General features: G+C 43.9%; 1 protein-coding gene across 2 annotated transcripts; it reads right to left on the bottom strand.

Annotated features, from left to right (window-relative positions):
* Positions 1-300: 300 nt before the first annotated feature.
* c7h12orf56 (chromosome 7 C12orf56 homolog) lies at positions 301-16732 on the bottom strand. Of its 2 annotated transcripts, none has more exons than XM_035424977.1 (13): positions 15846-16732; positions 13548-13737; positions 11731-11809; positions 7033-7438; positions 6865-6950; positions 6196-6343; positions 5753-5859; positions 4972-5061; positions 4529-4637; positions 2529-2603; positions 1932-2009; positions 782-960; positions 301-528 (listed from the first exon to the last, which is right to left on the bottom strand). In XM_035424977.1, exons 1-13 carry the CDS (start codon positions 16107-16109, stop codon positions 414-416), a joined length of 1926 nt encoding a protein of 641 aa, XP_035280868.1. In that variant the 5' UTR covers positions 16110-16732; the 3' UTR covers positions 301-413. The 2 variants fall into 2 exon arrangements, with proteins under 2 accessions (XP_035280868.1, XP_035280869.1); XM_035424978.1 differs by having other exon boundaries at positions 302-528; positions 6196-6340.
* Between the last annotated feature and the right edge of the window lie 4090 nt (positions 16733-20822).

Genomic DNA, 20822 nt, shown 5'->3' on the forward strand with positions numbered 1-20822 from the left:
ACTGATTCCACTCCGACACTGATGTCACTGCACAGCAGGTTTCATCACAGTATTAAGACATTACTGTATGCGGACAAACACCCCAACAACATAGATACCCATAGAGGAGGCAGCCACCATCAAACCCCCATGCACAGTACATGTGTGCACAGTGGGACTGTGTGTGTTAGAAAGAAATGTATATGTATTTGCACACATGTATTATATATGTGTGTATGCATCTGTTATATGACATTACATTCATTTAGGAGACAGCACACGCATGTGTGTGGATGTGGGTTCGAGAGATAGAGAGCAAGAGAGATTCACGTGTGAGTGTGTGTGTGTGTGTGTGTGTGTTAGGGAGAGAGAGAGAGAGAGAGAGAGAGAGAGAGAGAAACAGACAGAGAGGTGCAGCAGTAGCTAAGCCCAGGTCAGGGCTCTCTGAGCACCAGGTGCTGGAGCTGAGAGATGAGCCTCAGGGTGGACTGGCTGATGGGGTACTGAGGGGGCAGCTTCTCCTCCACCCAGGACATTGTCACGTAATACCTGGTAACAAGGAGCACAAGGACATGGCTCAGAGCCCTCGCCAAGACGTGGGGTGAAAAAAACCTGGGGTCTCAGAATAGGAGTGCTAATCTCAAATTAGCTTAGGCCCTTTAGCGCATACTGGATAAGGTTTGGATATGGTTAGGGAAACCTGAATCTAGAGCAGCAGTCCTACTCTGAGACACTTTATGAATATGGGTTCATATTTATGCGAATATGGGTCCTGGCTAGCTGTAGGGCTGAGGATTCTGACCTGAACTCCTCTCCAAACTCTGTCCTGATGTACTGGGCCAGGTCAGTGCTGTGCTGCAGACAGGCCATCAGGATCCGGCACCGCTGGTACAGTAGCACCGACTGGGCCGGGCTCAGAACCACCTGGGAACCGGACAGCACTGAGATCACCTGCCGGGTCAGGTGACTGACAAAGGGAAACTGCAGAAGGGAAGAGAAAAACTGAATCATGGACTGCAAAATACAAGTGTTTTGGTCTTGTAATGACACTTAAAATCTTATTTTTTTCCCTCAAATGGAAAACATCAGCTTGTTTTAAGTTACTCTTTCCTTGTCAAGTAAAATTGTCTCACTCCATTGGAAAATCTTGAAATGAGTAAAACTGTCTCTTACCTCACTGGCAATATTTTTGTCCTATTTAGCTAAACATTTATAAAAATAAGATTAAGACTGAATATGATATAAAAATACTGCACTGTAAAATTGTCTTATTCTTTGTTTTTTTTACAGTGCACAAATTGGAAGGGTTTCACATTCATCTAACTGCTTAAATCTCAGACCACAGCTATTCACAACAGCTATTCATACACAGAATACTATTCACAAAGCTGAAGGCTACAGTCACAGCTATAATTATAGCACTATTTAAAAATCCTTTAGCTCCTTCAGTTTAATTGTAATAATTAGTAGTAAGAGCATTATGTCAAGTATACGTGCTTTAGATTTCATTGTGTTCACTTGTGGAATAGCTGATTCTCATCAGCACTCAGTGGCACATCAGCTCTGTTCTGGCGCTCACTGCTAATCTTGTTGTCTGCACTTGGTATCCATGTCAACAAAAGTCTAAAAATAATCTTGGCTTTGCTAGAAGAATGTGAAACATCCACAATTATTCAGTCGTGTTTCAGCGGAATCACTCATAAACATACATTTTAACACAATTGTTTAAAAACATTTCTGTTTAGACATGCTCGCTATAAAAGCTGTCTGCAGTAGCCTCCATCTTGTACCCACCAATAGTATTTACCATATGATGTGTAGTAATGAACAATGTGTATTCATGTCCAACTACATTAGTTCACAGTTCCAAGATGTCGAGGGGAATGCAATGTGTGTTGCACTTTATATGTAAAACTGAAATGTGTTTACATAATTCATATCAGGGAGCTTACTGTAGAACTATGGCTCTGCAGAGTCTTCAGTACCCAACCAACTGTCAGTGTGTGTCCAAAATTTGGGGTACAGCTTGCCTGAGGAGACAAACAGCACAAAGTCAAAGAATCACAGGCACCAATACTGACAACACATCACAATATGCCCAGGAGAGGATGACTACTGCACTACTGCCTCTACAGCCAACCCCTCAGAATATTCTAGATTCACAGGGTTGATTAGATGATCCCCAGATTTGAAGTGAAGAGATGATCGTCAGATTTCAAAAAGGCTAGAAGGAGTACAGCAAGACCGATGAATACAAAAGAACCTTGTTAACCTCCCACATAGATTAAACTTAGTCTATTAAACTTAGAATAAAAATGTGTAAAGATGAATTGATTTATTGTATCATATGGGAGCTGAAAAGCATAAACTTTTTGTATGCCAAAATAAGGAAGAGGCATGGGCATTGACAGTATCTTTAGCACCAAAGAGGTAAACGTCTTTTTTTCTGTTCCAGCAACAGGCCCTGCGATGCCCAGTGGATGTGAGGTAATCAAGCTATGACATCACTCCAGTCTGATCTGGTTCAGAGAGCAGGGTTCTGCACTAACCTGCTGGGACAGCACCACCACCTCGAAGAGGAGAGCCGTCGCAGCGTCCAAAAACTCTCCCATCAGGCCCTGCAGCTGGGGTCAAAGGACAGCAGACGTCACCGCCACATTCCTCACAAATAACCGACAGGCCTGCCCTCTGAGGCTCATTCATAACCGACAGGCCTGCCCTCTGAGGCTCATTCATAACCGACAGGCCTGCCCTCTGAGGCTCATTCATAACCGACAGGCCTGCCCTCTGAGGCTCATTCATAACCGACAGGCCTGCCCTCTGAGGCTCATTCATAACCGATAGGCCTGCCCCTCTGAGGCTCATTCATAACCGACAGGCCTGCCCTCTGAGGCTCATTCATAACCGACAGGCCTGCCCTCTGAGGCCCATTCATAACCGACAGGCCTGACCCTCTGAGGCTCATTCATAACCGACAGGCCTGACCCTCTGAGGCCCATTCATAACCGACAGGCCTGACCCTCTGAGGCCCATTCATAACCGACAGGCCTGCCCTCTGAGGCTCATTCATAACCGACAGGCCTGCCCTCTGAGGCTCATTCATAACCGACAGGCCTGACCTCTGAGGCTCATTCATAACCGACAGGCCTGACCCTCTGAGGCTCATTCATAACCGACAGGCCTGCCCTCTGAGGCTCATTCATAACCGACAGGCCTGCCCTCTGAGGCTCATTCATAACCGACAGGCCTGCCCTCTGAGGCTCATTCATAACCGACAGGCCTGACCCTCTGAGGCTCATTCATAACCGACAGGCCTGACCCTCTGAGGCTCATTCATAACCGACAGGCCTGACCCTCTGAGGCTCATTCATAACCGACAGGCCTGCCCTCTGAGGCTCATTCATAACCGACAGGCCTGACCCTCTGAGGCTCATTCATAACCGACAGGCCTGCCCTCTGAGGCCCATTCATAACCGACAGGCCTGACCCTCTGAGGCTCATTCATAACCGACAGACCTGCCCTCTGAGGCTCATTCATAACCGACAGGCCTGCCCTCTGAGGCTCATTCATAACCGACAGGCCTGACCCTCTGAGGCTCATTCATAACCGACAGGCCTGCCCTCTGAGGCTCATTCATAACCGACAGGCCTGACCCTCTGAGGCTCATTCATAACCGACAGGCCTGCCCTCTGAGGCCCATTCATAACCGACAGGCCTGACCCTCTGAGGCTCATTCATAACCGACAGGCCTGCCCTCTGAGGCTCATTCATAACCGACAGGCCTGACCCTCTGAGGGTGAGAGGAGGGGGTGGGGGGCTCTCTGACTGTAAACAAGAATGGCCGCTTGTTATCACATTGCCACATCTGTTCCACACATTCACAGTTTGTGGTGATGTTTGGTTTGTAACCTAAAGCTAATGTCAATAACATTCTAGAGTATCAAGACAGTGATGTTGTAAAAAAAAAAGCCAACGGGGACTTTAAATCCCACAGATGTAATGAAAGCTGTTCTCTTTGTATCGTCTAGTAGTCTAAGTGGCAGTGAAATAGAGGTTTTAATAAAGACTGAATTTAAGAGAAAACTGCAAATTCACATTGATCTAAATGGTACTTCCTTTTTGTAAAAAAAAAAAGTAAATGAACAAAACACATCTCCATTGCTTCTGTGACCAAGTATTGAAGCATTTTAGTTCTGCAGAAGCTAAAGAAAAACCAAGCACTCTACAAATGTCTCTGAATTCATCTAAGATCTTTCCGGTGCTTAGATATCTGCTATCTTAGAGTAGACAAATACTCATGCACAGACACACGGACATCAAGACATACGTGCACACATGCACACACATGTGCACCCATACACACACACACACACACAAACACACGCACTCACTCGCACACTTGGACACCCACACACACACAAACCAACATGCTTGTTTTACAGAATTATTTTCCCATGAGGAATGGAAGCTCTACCATGGAAGGGCTATAGGAGCCATCTGACTTCTCCCTCCCCTCCAGGTGATGATGTCATCAGAAAAGGCACTTACCTCCGCGTGCACGGACGTTTGGCCTGACTCCTCCACACCCACTGGGGCCTGAAGCACAACCTCAGGGTCACAAACCAAAGCTAGCAGCAGCTTCTCAGTCAGTGCACCCCTGTGCAACACACAAAACATACTGAATAAATCCATTTCACACACCGGATGAAACATCTCACACACACACACACCTGGTGTTACTAGGAAAAACACTGAAGGTGTTACTAAGATCAACATATCCACCAGGAAGTGTCAGACATCTCCTAATTACATCCTAGGAGACTCCACCAACAGGGAATCACAATTTTTTCTCCTCAGCAACAACACCCAACACCCCAGCATTGGTTTAAATACAAGGAAAAAACAGTGGTGAACCTGCAACAGGACTGAACCTCATTCAGAGCTAAGACCTCCACACCAGTCTGTAGACTCAGTGAGGGAAAGGTACTGACCGCTTGGCTGTCAGCATATGATCTCGTGCTGGCTCCACCTCCATCTCCCGCATCATTAGGCTGAGGGTTTCCGCCACCAAAGTACACAGTCTAGGGATACACAGATGGCCTGTCACTTCCATGCCAATATCATACAGTACATCTGGCCCACTGCATGTTTGAACAATAAGTGTGTGTGTGTGTGTGTGCTTGTGTGTGTATGTGTGTGTGTGTGCATGTGCGTGTATATGTGCATGTACGTGTGTGTGTGTGTGTGTGTGTGTGTGTGTGCACGTGTGTGTGTGTATGTGTGTGTATATGTGCGTGTGTGTGTGTGTGTGTATGTGCTTGTGTGTGGACACGCGCACGTGTGTGTGTGTGTGTGTGCTTGTGTGTGTACACGCGCACGTGTGTGTCTATGTGCGTGTGTGTGCATGTGTGTGTATGTGCGTGTGTATGTTTGTGTGCATGTGTGTGTGTGTGTACTACATTTTGCAGAGCAAGAGTGAGATGAGCCAGGCTGAGATGATGATAAGAAGTAAGGTCTGAGATAAGTGAGTCACTCCAGCTTTCTTTCCAGGTTCCTGTTGCGTAATCAGTATGTGTGCATCAAAAAAAAAAAAACTCAATCCAGAATTCTCTAACCCACAATCTCGTTATGTAAGGGCACAACACATTTTTTAATGTTATTTCCTTGATTAATTCAGGTGAATCTTCTGAAAGACCTGACCCGGTCCATCAAGTAGTAATAATTTGATCAAGAAAATTGATTTAAAGTACCCTCTGTACCCCTGTAACTCACAGCAGCCTGTCTGCTCTCTGAGCTCTGCTGTCCCCATTAGCAGGGTCCAGAAATCTCTTCAGGGCCTCCTCCAGAGTCTTCACCAGAAATGGGCACAGGTCACTGGACTGGCACACAAAATGAAGAATCACTACAGGTTAAAAAACACCACCACCACCACCACTACCAACAACAACAAGAATAACTCCACCACCACCAACAACAAGAACAATAATAATGTACGGTATATAGTGCTTTTCATTCAAGGTTTTTCCACATCAAAAGATAATACTGATCAAATAAAACCAGCTATAAAAGTGCAACAGAAAATTATAACTTTTAACATTTAAGGACTTTAACAGGAATTTAAAAGCTTGGAGAGGGAGACAGGTTGAGACAGACGAAGCAGAATGGGGAGCGTTGCGTGCAGGAGGGTGGGAGAGACGTCCGGTTTGGGCTCTCACCCTCCAGAAGAGCTTCCTGACGGTGATGTTGCGATGTGCAGCTGTGTGCAGCTCCTGCAGCAGCAGGTACAGAGACTCCAGGCCAATGCCCTCCTGCAGGAGCTCTCCGCTCAGCTGACGGAACAGACAGGCCGTGCGCTCCCAGCTGCTGGAACAGGAGCCGTCACATGACTTAAACATACAGAACCTTAGACACACATATACACACCGGAATATAAACGCATATGTGTACATGGCCCTAAATAAACATTTACACACAGAACCATAGACACATATACACACATAGGAATATACACACATATGCACAGAGGACCATAAAGGCTATAAAACATATACACACAGGAATACAACCACACATACACACATAAAACCATAGACACACATATTGTCATAAAACCACAAACCATAAATCTACATATACACCACAGACATATAACAAATGGTCAATAGATGTAGGCAATCTATAGTTAAATACAGTTTTACAACTTAGTCATTTAACAGAATATTCTAGCTTACGCATTTACCATGGCAAGAACCTCTGAGGCAAGATTACAAGCAAATCAGTCCTACTGTCTAGTAGCACAATTCTATGGCTGCACTCCACACAGCCTACAGTGGGCAGCCATGTTGTCCTGAGTGCAGAGAGCCTGTATGAAGGGGAAACGGTACCTGATCTGGCACTGTTTCTGAGAGAGCGAACTAGAATTCAGACTGCATCTCTTCCTGTAGAGTGGGTCCAGCATGAGCGTTGACCTCTGCAACAACCAGAGGAAAGAGGGCCGTCACACAGAGCCAGTCACAGCCATCAGAGAGAGCCCAGTGCAGCTAAGTTCTTACGATCATGTAGCTGTTCCAGGAGCTCAGTAGGTGCAGGTAGATGCGCGAGGTCACGGACACGGCGTACAAGTGCAGCTCCGCCTCCGTCTCCTCCCTCTCTGCCCCGCCCTTCTCCACTAATACCCGCCTCATCAGCCGTGACAGGACGGAGCCCCTTCTGACCGACTCCCCGGCCCCGCCCGTTTCACCCGGGTTTGGGGGGGCCGGGCCCACAGCCGAAGTGGAGACGCAGGACGGGAACGGGGAAGACGACAAAGACGATGAGGAAGAGGAGGAGGAGAGGAGGGGCTGCGGTGATAAAGACCGAGGCAGGGGCAATCGGAGGCCCTGCAGGCTGGGGCTGGGACAGGAAGCAGACCTTGTCTGTTTAAGGGTGTATTCCCCCTCTTCTTCCTCCCTGCTGCTCCTATAACAAAAGCACAGAAGCAATATTACATTCAGAGCAAAGTGCATAAGTACATTTAAATAGGTTAATAAGGTTAATAATACTGCAATACAATAGAGAGAGGCCAATTAACCCACTCAGACCCAGAATTATCACTGTGTCAAATACAGACTTCAGAAACAGATGCTCCACTGTCTAGCCACACTTCCAGCCCACAAACTCTGCAGTAGTATTTACTGTGTAATGTAACCTGTGGTCCATGAAGGTACAAATTCTTAAACAATTCAAGATGAAAACAGTATTGAGACATTGAATTAGATTATTTGATTTTTCAACACTTAGAAAGTAGAAAGCGGCAGGTTTGAATTTTTGTTTGCGAAGTGCTCACAATAAAAACCCAGAAATACAGTTATCCGTTTGGAATACTGAGGGTTAAATGTGATAATATGTTTCAAAATGTGATTTAGACTCTAGTGCGCTAAAAGCTGCCGTGGATGCTGAGGTTTGGCATTTACAAATGCCCTTGGAGAGCCCTGGGGGTGTGCAGGTTTTCATTACTAATCAGAACTTCATTTATCAGCCAAAGCAGTTGATTACACAATGAAATCACCTCAGCTGGCCTCACAGGTCTGAATTCATCGCTGATTTTAAAATGAAAGCAAAAACCAGCCACGCAGCCAAGAGTGAATACCACCCGTCAAGATCACGAATAAAATGCATTACAGGCAGCGTGCCTGCAGGGGGCAGTGATGAGGCGAGCCGATAGTGAAGAGACAACCTCCCTGACATTACATTCTAATCCTGGATTTGGAATCTTTACAACACGTCCAGACTTCCTCTCTCTCTAGTGAGATTAAGTCGGAGGAACAAATCTTTCCAAATCAAGATGATCTTTAGTGTTCCGTATATGTGCAGGAAATAAATTAAAATAATACTAACATAGATTTTGGGCAGTGCAGTCACAATCAATAGTGCAATATGTCACTTGGTAATTGTTTTTATTATGGGAATTATTTACATAAAAAGTCCACTGGATAATTACAGTATATTTTACTCATTCATCTGCTGAATAGTAGTTCTCCTGACTTCCCTGGTTGGGACTATGTGTCCCTACAGATGGCAGTAACCACCCATAGGTTTTAGCTTTGAGTCCCAGGTGGGACACAGTCATTATACCCTTGAGTAAGATACTTCACCTAAATTACTTCAGTAAAATATCCAGCTGTACAAATGGATTGCATGTAAAAAGAAAGCAAGCGGTGTAGGTTGATCTGTGCAAGAGCGTCTGCTGCAGTAAATGTAATGTAAAATGTAAATGCAGAATGTAATGACACAGCTAAATGAGAATATGCCAGCCAGGACTGATTTCATTTGCTCCCAGGGCGAACATTAGACAGGACACACAACTCTAGGCTCATTTCTCAAGAGGCATTATTACATGGCGCCTTTAACAGCAGCACAGGCCACACTGCACAACGTGGCCTCCCATTGAAAAGAGAGCTCACGCTCAACTGACACACAAACACAGTGTCTCAGTCTGCTACTTTCACTTCTCAGATAACACACACACACACACACACGCGCGCACACACACGCACACGTGAACAGCGTGTTTTAATTGGATGTTTATTGCCGGGTGGTTACTGCCTCGTCTCGTACCCTAGCAACAACCGAATGTTAACAAGTGACTGCTCCCTCTTGCTTCTTTCAGGCTGGACTCTCCTGCCCCTCACACCCCACCCAATTACCCGCTATTGACATTCAAGGGCAGACAGAAACAAACATATTGCAAAACAAAGACATCAAAAAGCAGCCATTTCCCACTCCCAGTCAGATTAATATGTTAAACAGAGCTGTATTCCTGAAAACAGTAGTCTGCTGCTTTAAACAGTACAAATCGGAACCATAAAAAACAACACTTATGGTCAAAGGGCAAGTCTTCAGAGGGCTCACTAACAATATAACGCCTGAAAGACCATCGATGGTTCCTTTTTTTTTCCACAATAGGGACTGTCCAGCTAACGCACATCACACCCTCCCCTTTTCACAGCACGGAGGGCAGGGAAGCATGACTGTTTTTTTTATATAGGCCTGGATCAGCAGAAGGAAAAACCCCTTAAAATTCAGTGTGGAACACTGTGCGTGTGTGTGCGTGAGAGCACGTGCATGTTGTATGTGTGTGTATATGTGTTTGGGAAGATTTGTCACCGTCCTATACACCCCCGGTCCTTTGCACATTAATGAGTCATGAGAAACACGAACTGCTGCCCCAAAAGCAGCTCACGTTGCAGCCTGACATTTCAACATGAAAGAAACGCCGTCCTTCGCTAGAGCATCATGGGGCCAGCCTCTCACCCCAGCCAATCACAAAGAGGCTGTAGTAGACGCACCTACACTCAGGTAGCTACCGAGATCTGTTCTGATCCTGGAGAGAAATACTATGACCGGTTTCTCTTTTTACTGCACCTCTTTTGTTACCTAAGTCTTTGAACCTTGGCGTAGCCGTAGGATAAAGAAGGCTCGCACCGCACACTACCCTATCCCCAGGCTCCTTTGACTGCCTCAGGAATTCTCTCTGGGAGCTCAGTAACGGAGACAGCTGCAAGCCCAGTAAACCAAACCAATGAAAAGATTCATTGTCTCTCCGTGCCAGTGAAGGAAAGGAGAAGAGAAGAAACAGACATGGGAGAGGGTTGGAAACAGTGAGCGAATGAGGGAGTGGGAGGGAGTGAGAGAGAGAGAGAGAGAGAGAGAGAGAGAGAGTGAGTGAGAGTGGGAGAGAGGAGAGAAAGATAGAGGAAGGAAGGGTAGGGCAGTGAGAAAGAGAGAAAAGAGGGATTTTATACAAATATGAAGGTGATTCAGGATTTTTTTCCCCACATATTCTTCTTCATCCAACACACACCAGTCCTAGATACCGTGGAATATTATTGCAACTATTCTTCAAATAGACAGATTGGACGAAGCAGTGAAAGAATAAGTAATACTACAGACTAGTCCATCGTATTATTTATATAATATCAGCTGCACTATATGAAAAGAATAATAAAGAAAAATATCTCCGGAATATGACACAAAGTACATTCAGCAGGACTCTTGGCAGCAGTAACTTATTTCAACTTACTTCAAACCTTTTACCACAAGCAATTTTAAATCTAAGCAGTATAAAAAAGCTTAGTGTCTTTCGATATACATGCAGTACATTCAGGTACTGGCTGGTTTTATGTTGTTTCCATAAAGCTGAGGTGGGGATAATTTATTTAGTTTCTAGGCAACTACTGTAACACTCAAAGGACTTCAAACTGTGAGATGGACGCCTACATCAACAGCTAGCTGTGGGAGAAGGCAGCATGTTTCCTTGTTAATATTCCTGCAAGATTTTAAAGCTCAGAAGGCACACCCATACTAGCCAGCCACAGTTTCAGCAGAATGCATCGCTGATCACACAAATGCTTTCCAAATGATGCAAGTGTTTATGGAATACCAGAGCAACAAACACTGAAAAGACACAGTTGGCTCCTTTAAGATGATGTTTTGGTGTATGTGTATAAGCCACAATTTTAGCTCTTACAGTATTGGATGAGAGTCATGATAAAATATAGTAAAATTTCCTCAAACAAACCTTGAAGTACTTTTTTGACATGATATAAGTGTCTTGGATGGCAAAAAAAACATGTTGCAGTGACAATATTCTCAATAATATTTGTTTTATTTTTATTAAATGTCATTAGTAGTGTAGGTTTCATCATACTAGAACAGCTTAAGACCAGAGAGTCATGTCCCTTACAGGGGACAAAAATGAATTGGCGGGTCTTAGGATACAAAGCTTAAAATTTTAAAAACACAAAAATTTCTGTGTGGATCACAGATGTCGCTGTGGGCTCAGGCTAGATTCAGGCCATGGTGCATTAAGTGTCCCTTTGCTAGGGCTGCAGTGGTGACAGTATGACAGGGTGAGTCTCACATTCACAATGCCTGTGTTGTGAGCAGCCTGTGAGACACAGATAACACCCTGAATGGAGCTTTAAAAACGGGCCGTTGTTACTGCAGCATACTCTGCATCAGTAAATATTTATGGCACTTAAGGTTTGCTCTGAAACTACCACATGACCCCGCATTAAAAAGAAGGAAATTTTATGAACACCAACCCTTCCCCAACGGGGCAACAGTGACACCACATCCTTGGCTGAGGTTTGATTCCTGCTGGGATTAAAGTGTGATTAGCTAGAGGGACCCTTTTTCTCTGAGTGGCAGTAAATCCAGATCTGGAGTCAGTAATCTTCCCATCCAGGATTGACATTTCATTAAATTACCTCAGAGAGGAGGGAGTGGCGCTCCATCTGACTGACTCGGACGGGGCTGACTGGGTAGACAGGAGAACACTGCTGAGCCCTGCAAGCCGAGAGAGAAAGAGAGAGAGAGGGAGGGAAGGAGGGAGGGAGGGGATTATATGAAAGATCAACAGGTTAATAACTTTCCATTTATTGAGCACTGTTCAGGGACATACTTTGAAAGCTACAAGGTGTTGTATACAGCAGTGTTTCTCAACCCTGGTCCTGGGGACCCACTGCCCTGCATGTTTTAGATGTTTTCCTGCTCCAACACACCTGATTCAAATGAATGGGTGGTCATCAAGCTGCCTGATAACCACCCATTCGTTTGAATCAGGTGTGTTGGAGCAGGGAAACATCTAAAACGTGCAGGGCAGTGGGTCCCCAGGACCAGGGTTGAGAGACACTGGTATACAGCACACTTTGGCGTTGAAATGAATGAAAGAAAAAGAGAGAGAAATAACAGTTTGAGTGGCCAATAGAGTGAGTGTTCACCATGTGCTCTGGTGAGAAAGCCGAAATCATGTACCCATTCTACCACATGCCCAGGAGGGGGGTTCCACTGTCAATGGGTTAACAGGACCTAGCGCCTGGTGGTTCACAGCCGTGCACTTAGTTTGCTTGTGTGGTGTTATCTGTGCGTTTTCCTAAGCAAACCCTCATTAAGACCACGGGCAGGTGAGCTCTGCAGTCTGCTGACTCACACCGGAGCCTGCTGTGGGCTTCCTGCAGAGGAGGGCACAACCTCCACGCCCCCGCCCTGGTTCCAAGACCCCCCCCCCCCCGCCCCAGTTCCACGTCCCAGCACGGCAGGGATGAGCTCCAGCTTTACCCTCACCCCCAACCTGCATAAGCAGCTTTCAGACACTGAGCAGAGACGCACAAGCATCAAGTGTCCCTGGAAAGACCTGATTAACCACAGGTGAGCCAGGTAGAGAATGCCACAGGTCAACACGGCTGGAATGGTTACAAACAGGCCACAGGCATCCACACAGGCACTATTGGCCATTTAAAAAACACTTATTTTATTTAGTGTTTCTGCCTCCAGGGTCACAGCTGTATTAACCACACCTGCACAAGGAGCTCTTCAGCTGAACTATGTACAGTACACTCTTCAAATGTGCAACGGCGACAAGCTTAAAGCCACAGAGTAGCACAGGAAGCCAAGCAGAAGAGTAATAGCCTATAAGTCCTGTTAGGACAAGGAGAGTTGTATTTTGCTGGTACAAACTCTTGGTCATAATTAGCTAATGACATGTCCTTTATCTATTGGCAAGGGAGCCATGGAGTCAAATTCTGGATGATGGAAAAGCTCAAAGTAAACAGGAGTATTTTGCATTTCTCTCTGACAGTACAAAAAAAATGCTGATCCCACTCATCGAGACTGGAGAGCAAGGCAATGGGGACAGTGAGATTATAAGGGGTTTAAGGACACAGGAGAGGTGACTGATAAGCTTGGTGGTCTGAGCTTAGCGGTCAAGGGCAGCTTTGACACGTTCTCATACATCACAACATCACACTGCGGCCTGACTGCATGGGGGAGACCATCTGGGGGAAGGCTGGACTTTTCTGTTGCAATAGAGAGGCGACTTTCTCTCAATCCCTCACAGTGCTTCAAAAGAGTACAGTACAGATCCACCATTTTAAAAGTGTGTTTGAAGATGCACCCAAGAAATGGGAAATCCTAGAGTCCACAACTGTGCATAGAGGTGGATGGATTGAGGAATTTACTGAATTGAAAATGGAATGGACCCCCCTCATATAAACCCAGAGAAGAAGGTTCGTGTGCGGAACCTCACCTTGGAGAGATGATGGAGAGACGCTCCTGTTGCTGTGATGGAAAGGGGAAGGGGAGGCGGACGGGCGTGGGCGTGGCCCAGCTTTCTCTCCTCCTTTTTTCCCATCATGCTTGGCAGTGGCGTACACAACACGGATATGCTGCGATAGTTCACGGTCGCGGCCACTGAGAAAATCCGGTAAATCATTTACCTTTCAAGACATAATTGATACATAAATTTGAATCAATAAATTATTACAATGTCATCAGCTCATTCAAGCTTTTTATCTGGCCTTCAGTGAATATGTGCTGACATCTGAGACATCGGAGATGCTGAGCTACAATATTTGCTGGGCTGATCATGACTATGTTCAAGTTGTAACTTAAATAGATTTTTTCATGAAAGGAGTGATGATCACAAAAACAACAAGAAAACAAAAACCCTAGCTGTACACCAGAGGGCACTTTGAAAACATTGCCTTTAGGTCAAAGAACCCAACAAATTGATTCAGTAAGCCTAGATGGTTCTAGAAGAAATGGAAAATCCAAAAATCCAGGATTTTAGCTTATATACTCCTGGAATATACAGACACCAGCACAAAACCAGAGCCATAATTCAGCTCTCATTGTTCATCCCTATCTCATTTCCATGTGGTGACTTTTCTACCCTTTTGAATCATTTGAAGGACAGTGTATGCAAAATAACCCAGGGCTGAGACCACAGAGTAACCACATGAAACCACAAAGGGTTTTCTCTTTAAGACAATTCCATTGTACACACCATGAGTTGGAAATGGTTATGGGAATGAAAAACGCAGAGCCTCGCAGTCATTTTTCATTTCTCTTGCCTATAAAAAACCCCTCTGTTCCCCCATCTACGACTGAAAATGCAATTATCTGTCATTGGGAAAATGTAAAACCTGTGAATTTATCGCTTTGACAGCTGAGTCAAAGCAAAAACACATTTCACATCAAGTAGTCTTTTTTCTCAGATATTTTCAAGTTTGTGACTGTGCAAACCTAGCCTCAATTTTCAGATTGACAAGACATATCAACAAGACATATAATTTCATATTGCATAATATACATAATACATGATACAAGCTCATCTATCTCAAAAAAGATAAGAAAACGTATTTGGTGCAGAAATATAATCATTGGCAAAACAGCTTATATGAATATGATCAAAGTTTTGGACAGTCCATATCTTTGTAAAGCAAAGCTATCTCAAATCATTCATGTTGTGGCAGATACGCATCATCAGCAGATGCAATCTTGCTGCAAAGTAAATGCTGATATTATAAAGTGCTGAACAAAGCTGGTTCTAGGCATAGGCAACAAAGGTGGGTCAAACAAAGGCGGAAAAATGTAATAAAAATCCACGTGTTGTGTCCATCATAGCAGGTAGCTACCCCACCCCACCCCTCAATTTGATTTATGGTATTCTGAACACTCACTCAGAAAATAAAATTGAACTTGAAACTGAAATCATTTAGGAGGTTGTGACTTGTGGCCTAGGCCGAAGAATCTAAGGAGGATGCTTGACAAATCTTTCCTCCCTTAATCACTTTAATCAGTCTTACGGAAGACAGGAGCATGAGCAATTAAGGCTTTCCTTGTCAAGCGTCTATCTTTAGACCCACCTCTCTGCAGGGTTAACTTTCTTTGACTTATGTAGCTTTTACAGATAGAAGGAATTTTGGGGGTAGAAAGCCATGAAGTAAAAAAAGAAAAAGTAGTTTTAGTTCTTCCTACCTTTCTTCTACTTCTAAAAAGCTAACAATATTTCTATGTTTGAATTAAGCTATAGCCCTTGGGATACTATGCGAAAATAAATAGGCGTGATTAGCTATTCGCTAGACTTGGTCAGAGGTGTACTTAGCAATGAATGGACTGTGGTGCTCCCTGTCAATCGGAATTAGTTGTATGGAACTGTTGGCATTCGATGGGGACACCTAAATCTCTCAGTGCACGCGCCACTGGTGCCAGATAACAGTTGTAAATTTCCAGGGCAATTGCTCAGGGAAAATGCCTACAAGGTGATTTCGGACACAGCTTCATCACTGCTCCTGGGGTCTGCGGGTGTTTCGGGTGTTCCACTCTGTGACCACGTGGCCCACGCCTCCTTACTGATCATGTAATGCCCGCTTGTGTATTAAAAAGAAAAGGGCGGGAGCCATTAAAGCTTTGACTTTTTAATTCTGATTTCTTTCAGAGTGGCAAACAACCCAACTCCCGCCCCAGCCCCCCACCAACAAGGCTCCCAACTGGTTATAATATATTGTTATATCCTATGAGTCTAAATAAATATATTACTTACCAATTCGATGTCAAGGACGTCCCTGAAACTGACAGCCTGTCGAATGGTGCGAGGCGGGTACTCGGCCAGGTAGACAGTATCGTCGCTCAAGACGACATACATGAACACCTTGTTGACTGTCTCAGAGATGACAACACACGGTTCGTAGGCTCGAATCCGATCATAAACGCTGCGCTCAGTGTTCCTCCTGAGAAAAGTGTCCAGTTTACTGTTCCGGCTGCACTGCAAACCGTCTGTATCAGTCCTGGCCATGAAATCCAGCATGCAATGAGACACTTGTCGCTGTCATCAGATTACAAGAGAAAGGAAAAAAATGCATCTTCGAAAGCAATCTGTATTTTCTTAGTTTCAGATTGGTCGTTTTGGAAATATAACATCATATTAAGATCTGATACATTCTGGAAATTACCAACTGTTTAATTAATTACTTTAAAAGACGCTCATTCTTACACCGGTGGACTGCGCGTCCCCATATATAAAGCAAAGGTACATTGACTGACGCACAGGCTCTCCGATTGGCTCAAATCCTTCACCCGAAAGAAAAGGAGTAACTCCAGACAGAGCAGACAGCAGTTCAGCTCCGTCCTTTGATCACTTTTCTTTATTTTCTGGGACACTCGTTGCTGTAAATCTTCGGTGAAATTTTTGTTACTCGCAGAATGCAGACCTGAACCTGCGCGCGTGAGACTTCCACTGATGTAAATCAGGGACCGAAGCAGTGCAGAATTTATCTAGATCCATTTTTTTTTGGTTATTTCTCCTGTGTATATTTACTTGTCACGCATTATTACTTTATTCTCTCTATTTTCTTTATTGTTGACATTAAAAGAGTTCCAAACTGATATTATAGTTATAAACAATTAAACATCAGCAGATCTCACAGTCGCTTTCATCTTCATTCAATTTTCGATTTTATTTTCTTGCGCGCCTACTTCATTTTAGTCTGTTCTATTGCGCCATCTGGTGGACTGCATTTCCGTCGCTAGTTTAGATGTACGATTTGGTTTTTGGGTAAGTGAAGTTATCTGGCCTGAGCGTTCAGTTGCTATGATGCGTTAATAGTGAATGATTATTATTGCTAAGCTCAATGAAAGTTATGCAAGCAGAATAACTCACCCTGGGACGCCGCGAGCCTATCATTTAATATGTATCTGCACGCCTAAGTGTTTGTAAATACGCATTCCTATGTACAGTCAATAACGGTAATATAGTCAGACAACAGTACACAGGTCACTGTTTTGTCAGACCAGTCCCTGGTTAACCTCTACACTTTATTGACAATATGATACCTATATAGAAAAGGTTCTGTGTTAAATCGACTGGCAGCATTTGTACTGTATGAGCCTATATGCACCAAATGAAGGCTACTCTATTAGAGTAGAGGTGCTGGCTTGGAAAAATAATGAAAAATAAAAATAAATTGTGACAATGGAGTACGTTGTTATTGCTATCATTCATTTATTTTCTGCTTTTCATTTTAATTTGCAATTTTAAAAATCTCTTTTTTTATACATGAGAAATTTGCAGAAGTATGGAATATGAGGAAAAAGAAAAAAACACAAATATTTCATTTTAAGATGAATCCTGATGTTAATTACATTTTTATACACAAGACTGGAATAGAACAGAATATAATTACAATAGAATAGTATAGATTAGAATTTTCCTTTGGATTCACTACATACAGTATACACAGACATTATAGTATATAAGCTGCATTTTAGAGCAAAATACTATGATTTTGCTGGCTTTTGGAGTTTTGGAGCACCTACCTGATGTTAACTTTTCAAATTGGGAGAGCAATGGCTGTGCAGTGTCATTTACAATGGTCTGTGCTTTCATGCTGACATGCTGACAATTATACATATAAGTAAGCTGGTTCTGTTGCCAACCAATAATTTTGCTTTCCTAAAGACTTTACTTTATTCTTAATGGTTAGATTTGCACAACATGTTGTCATGTTAAAAGAAAGCACGCTCTCCAGAAAAGTAAATGCCTTCAGATTTTTACTTTGGACAAAATGTGTGGGAGGTGGAGAGTTCTGGAATATCTATTCCTCTGTGTCATTCTTCGGAGTGCAGAGGACTATGGTGCTTTTTTTCAATCAGTCTCGTCTGGATTCTCCTCTTTTTTTGCACAACAAACCCGTTTCGCAGCACCGGGCAGGTAAAGAACAGGTCCGATCAAGATTCCAAAATTTGGAATGGCAATGAACACCTGCAGCATGAGGCAGTGCGTCATGTCGGCCAGCTGCCTCTTGGCGTTGACCGTTATCAGGAAGTTGTTGAGAGCCAGGTAGGGCACATAGAATGCGGCGAAGGGGAGCACCAGGGCCAGCACGTTCATCAGGGCTGCCTTTGGCTCAGGCGCGTCGTCCCCCTCCGGTTGCTCGCCTTCTTTCCGGAACAAGGTGCAGACCAGGCCCAGGAGGCTCAGGATCCCCAGCGCCAGGAGGATGCCTATCACCACCGCCAGCGCCAGCACACTGGATAGGACGCCGTTGTAGTAGACCACAAAACCCACGATCGCCGTCAGCACCCACACCAGGCCGGAGTACCCAAAGCGGTAGTTGGACTTACCCAGAGCCTGGTAAGCCTCCCTCATGGCCACGGCTATGTAGCGCTCCAGGCACATGCTAGCCAGCAGCAGTGGGCAGCTGAAGAGGTTGAAAACAGAGATGGCTTCAGCGGCAGAGAGCGATTGCTCAGTGGGCGTGTGGAAGACGCTGTAGATGTCGATGGGCAGGCAGAGGCAGTGGACAGTGTTAGTCAGGGCGAGGTTGAAGCACAGCACTTCGTAGGCGGACCACGCTCCCTTGCACAGCATCAGCAGCCAGAAGAAGGCAATGTTGAGAGGCAAGCCCAGGACCAGGGAGGTGAGCTTGATGCCCAGCCACACGTCTGAGGCGGAGATGTTCTGACACTTGTACACTATTTCACCCACATCAAAGTCTGGGGATTTATAGTCGAGGAGGAGCAATGATGAGTTTAAATGGTTTTCAAAGGGATCCTTTATGGACATCTTCCCGCCAGACTGCTCCATTGGGAAACCCCTGCTGTTGACCCTGATAATACATAGTCAGTACCATCACTCCACAGATACCTCCTAGTGTATGAGCATAATGAGACTTTTACAATGAACTACACTGCCTTGTGTAAACAGTGTATACAATTACAACTCACAATCACACAATTTATGCATCAGCTTCATGGTGTGGTCATTGCACAGTATAATGTTGTCATATAATGGTGTTTTCTGTCAAAGCATCTGGTCAAAATTGCCATATTTCAGAGAGCATTCATAACATAATTCATGAATGAATCTAGAGAATGCTGAAGCGTTGTGGAGGTACTGCCTGGGACGTTTTGCTACTCCAAGGTTTTAAACAATCTGCTTCAATTGTTGACTGATTGTTCAGTTTTCTTCACAATTATAAATTTGGGTTATTTTGCAAAAATTATTTCAACCAATCAAGTGCCTATGTTTGTTGGAAATTCAATTTAAATGCAGTTTTTTGAAGATGTTTAGCTTTTTTTATCAAATAAAACACATTTGTTCAATATTTGTTCAATAGTTCAAAAGGCAATTACCCTTCACTATTGAGAGAAGTATTTATGTGCAGTAGCCTCTGGCATAAGTTGGGAAAAAAAGACATCCACAAGAAGTATAAGTTATAGAAAAATCTAAATCACAAATTTTAATGACTAAATAAATAATTTCCCTAATTTCAGTTAAGCAGTTAAGCCAGCAAGAATAGACAGAATGTATAGTCCTGCATTGATTGTGGACAAACAGACATTGCAACCCTCTTAATAAGACAATAACCACCAATATATTTCTGAATAAATCCCATAGTACACTCACCTTTTGTTTTGCTTTTCTCGTTGGAACAGATGTGAAGTCTGTGGACGGAGCTGAACAGAAAGAAGATGAACTGAGAGATCAGACAACACTGCTGCTCCCCCCAGCCAGGTTCACACGTCACCTCTGCCACACCTCAGCTTTTCTTCTTTTAAATAAACAAGAAAACATTTGCAAGACCTCACAAAGGACAACTGGAACAAATCTGGCAGGAACCAAATAAGAGCCAGGGAGAGATTTTACATCTGCATCTGAGGTTTACATAGCAAATAGAACCCATCCCAAATGAAAAACAAACCAAGATTTTTTTTTAAATTCCCACTTCTCAAAGTGTCTCCAAGAGACATTTGTCTATCAAATGCTCATATTTTCCATGTTCCCTTGGAGTAGGGATACTACATGCTGTATGTCATGTCTAGGAAGACCATGCTTAAGCTGACCATCTAGATCCCTGTTCAACCATAGCACCTGAAGTTTGAAGCTATATTGTGCCCATTCAATACAATGATGGACCACAATTCCTGTTTTAAGCTAAAGGCAGCAGGCATTGCTGTCCTTCAGGGCCAGGTCTAGAGTTCATTGCGAGGTCCAAATGTAAATTAAATGCACTTGGCAAACTCTAACGTCATTGCACGTGGTTGCTGGTGAGCACAAAAGTAATTTCAGAACCTAAAACACAGAGCGGCCGAAGGCCACTACTTTACGTTTAGGTGGTTGTAAGTGAAACCCTGTTTATTGAACATGTTCCCACTGCATACAACCACGGAGGTACACATGGATCATACACATGGGATATCTTTCAATAAAAAAGGCTGCACTGGTCTTAAACGACTTTATCTTATTTGGATGTGGTTAGTCTTGTTTTACCTTTTGAAAGGTAAAGATGCATTATATACTGTGTTATATATAACTTTTTTTTTAAATTATTCACACAAATTTTGCTTTTCCATACCTCGCCTGTCGCCTATTCCAATTATTTATTGAGAGCTGCCCCTGGTTGGAGACATTCAATTAATCTTACACAAGAAATGTCTGTTATACATTTTTGTGCATACATGAACTTGTATTTAGTATTACAAAATTAAGGGTTCAGCAGGTATCAAAACCATTTATGTG

This window comes from Anguilla anguilla, chromosome 7, assembly GCF_013347855.1.
Source record: "Anguilla anguilla isolate fAngAng1 chromosome 7, fAngAng1.pri, whole genome shotgun sequence".
NCBI classification, from domain to species: domain Eukaryota; kingdom Metazoa; phylum Chordata; class Actinopteri; order Anguilliformes; family Anguillidae; genus Anguilla; species Anguilla anguilla.

Excerpts from the sequence above, each read along its gene's own strand:
- c7h12orf56 (XM_035424977.1), bottom strand. The coding sequence starts at position 16,109 with ATGCTGGATTTCATGGCCAGGACTGATACAGACGGTTTGCAGTGCAGC. Across the intron at positions 6,951-7,032 it reads CCTGGAACAGCTACATGATC|AGGTCAACGCTCATGCTGGA; the intron begins GTAAGAACTTAG and ends TGGTTGTTGCAG. Across the intron at positions 4,638-4,971 it reads CATATGCTGACAGCCAAGCG|GGGTGCACTGACTGAGAAGC; the intron begins GTCAGTACCTTT and ends TGTGTTGCACAG.